The 2,603-nt window shown below is 41.7% G+C and overlaps 1 protein-coding gene across 1 annotated transcript in view; it reads left to right on the forward strand.

The window, feature by feature from the left end:
- Window positions 1-2,603, forward strand: part of LOC101851695 (titin) — a gene marked incomplete at both ends in the record, with an annotated part of 144,092 nt that overhangs the window by 65,573 nt on the left and 75,916 nt on the right. The window contains 2 exon segments of the mRNA XM_035973402.1: window positions 1-66; window positions 1,149-1,454. Of these exon segments, the coding sequence (XP_035829295.1) occupies window positions 1-66; window positions 1,149-1,454 (372 nt within the window).

The raw sequence follows: 2,603 nt of genomic DNA on the forward strand, positions 1-2,603 counted from the left end.
AGAACGCCGAGGGCGTGAGTAACCCTCTCGAGTCAGACGTGCCCGTCACCTGCAGACGAGCGCCAGGTCAGTTCTTTTCACGTTTCTGTTTTGTTTGTTTTAGTGGAGGTTTTACGGCGCTCTCAACTGCATAAGGTCATATGAGCGCCAAAAGATTAGAGGTGTTACAAGAGAGTAACAAACATAATAAAGAAGGAGGGGAGATATGGACGATAGATGTTTGATAGGAAAGAAGAAGCAAACCACATTAGAGCACTCGCGAACCGCCCACGGTTTGTTTCAGTAAAAATGTAGCGGCACTTGCAACACAATTAGGTCAAATATGTGCAGAAGATCAGTGGGGTTACCAGAAAGTACCATACAAAGAAGAAAAGGAGATATACGGACTATAGATGTTCGATAGGAAATAAGGAGCAAACCACAGGAGGGGGCTCACCAACCTCCCACTGTATCTTCAAAGTTTTTAGCATAAACCACTAAATTTGTTATCAATTTTTGTTTGTTTGTTTGTTTGTTTGTTTGTTTGTTTGTTTGTTTGTTTGTTTGTTTGTTGTTGTTTTCTTTAGGTTTTTAAAAATTACTTTTTGTTGTTTTTGGTCGTGGATTTTTCTTTGTTTGCTTGTTTTTTCTTCTTGTAAAGAAATGTGCATTTAGTCTGAAAAGTTACTTGAAAAGTTCTGAAAAGTTACTTTAAAATTTCTGAAAAGCTACTTTAAAAGTTCTGAAAAGTTACTTTAAAATTTCTGAAAAGTTACTTTAAAAGTTCTGAAAAGTTCTGAAAAGTTACTTTAAAATTTCTGAAAACCTACTTTAAAAGTTCTGAAAAGTTCTGAAAAGTTACTTTAAAATTTCTGAAAAGCTACTTTAAAAGTTCTGAAAAGTTACTTTAAAATTTCTGAAAAGTTACTTTAAAAGTTCTGAAAAGTTCTGAAAAGTTACTTTAAAATTTCTGAAAACCTACTTTAAAAGTTCTGAAAAGTTCTGAAAAGTTACTTTAAAATTTCTGAAAAGCTACTTTAAAAGTTCTGAAAAGTTCTGAAAAGTTACTTTAAAATTTCTGAAAACCTACTTTAAAAATTCTGAAAAGCTACTTGAAAAGTTCTGAAAAGTTCCTTTACAAGTTCTGTTTTCACTCTCTCCACAAACAGAAAAACCGGGCCCACCCTCGGGCAAACTGCGGACCAGCAAGATCACCGCCGACTCCGTGACCCTGGACTGGCTACCTCCCCTGGACGACGGTGGCTCCCCCTTGACCGCCTTCATCATCGAGGCACAGACGGCGGGCAGCAGCGAGTGGAAGACTGTAGCAGAAGTGGACCCCAACGCTTCGCGCCATCTCCTGAGGAATCTGACGGAGGGTGAGGAGTATCGGTTCCGCATCTGCTCACAGAACGCCATCGGGCGCAGCAAGCACGTGGAGGCGGACTCTGTAGTGAAACCTTCCAGACCTCTGGGTGAGCTCACGGCTCTGTGTATGTCCTCGGTTTTTTTTATTTTTTATTTTTTATTTTTTATTATTTTATTATTTTTTAATTTTTTTTTTTGGGGGGGGGTTGTCAATCCGCCGCCTTTACCCTTTTGGGTGTCGCGGGAAGAAAGAGACGTCTATATGCCACAAGCCGGAGAGCTTGGGTCATGGAGATGAGATGCCGTGATTCGTTAATGTTTCCCTGACTCCATCCAGGTCTTTCTCGGTCGGCCCTGAAGCCTTGTTGCCATCGAATATTTTTTTATGTACGTCCTGTGACTTGCTTTATTCTTCCTCCTCCTCTTCATCTTTCTCTATTTCGATGATCACTTTCTCAGCCCCAAAAATTCATATCCATTATTTTAGGCCTACCTATTCGAATCCCCTTTCTCAACCCCAGTAATTGATGTCCGTAATGATTCCTATGCCACACACTGCTTTCTATAATCCATGTGCGTAATTTTTCCTACTTCGATCACCGTTTTCTCCTCTCCAATAATCTATCTTATCTCCCTCTCCCTCCCTCCCCCAACAACTCACATCTCCCCCTCCCTCCCCTTTCTCAACAACTCACCTCCCTCTCCCTCCCTCCCTCTCTCTCAACAACTCACCTCCCTCTCCCTCAACAACTCACCTCCCTCTCCCTTCCTCCCCAGAACCGCCCGGAGCACCAAGAGGCCCGCTACAGGCCGAGAATGTGTCACGTGACTCCATCAGCCTGAGCTGGCAGACGCCACTGGACGACGGAGGCTCACCGGTCAGTACCACGTGATGTGTCTGGACCTTCCGATTCTGAAACATCTCCCTACAGGCCTACTTAATATGACCAGATAAATAATTTTCGTTTACTAGATGTTTTGAAAAAGACATGGCATATTTCCAGATCTACGTCACCGACATGCAAGCACTGCGACAGAATATGCGCTTCAAACATTGGAAGAATTAGCCATGAAAGAAGCTGCATGAAGACAACCTTGAGACCAACTTAAGCTAATTGATCGTCTGCATAGACGAAAAGAGCCATATATATTTCCCGATAATTAACGTACGCATCGACTTAAGTCCCAACACCTTTACTAAAATATCTTTAGTACACTTAAAAGAAAAACAGATGTCAGTGAACCAGTTTGAGAGA

This window comes from Aplysia californica, unplaced genomic scaffold (genome assembly GCF_000002075.1).
Source record: "Aplysia californica isolate F4 #8 unplaced genomic scaffold, AplCal3.0 scaffold01202, whole genome shotgun sequence".
NCBI classification, from domain to species: domain Eukaryota; kingdom Metazoa; phylum Mollusca; class Gastropoda; order Aplysiida; family Aplysiidae; genus Aplysia; species Aplysia californica.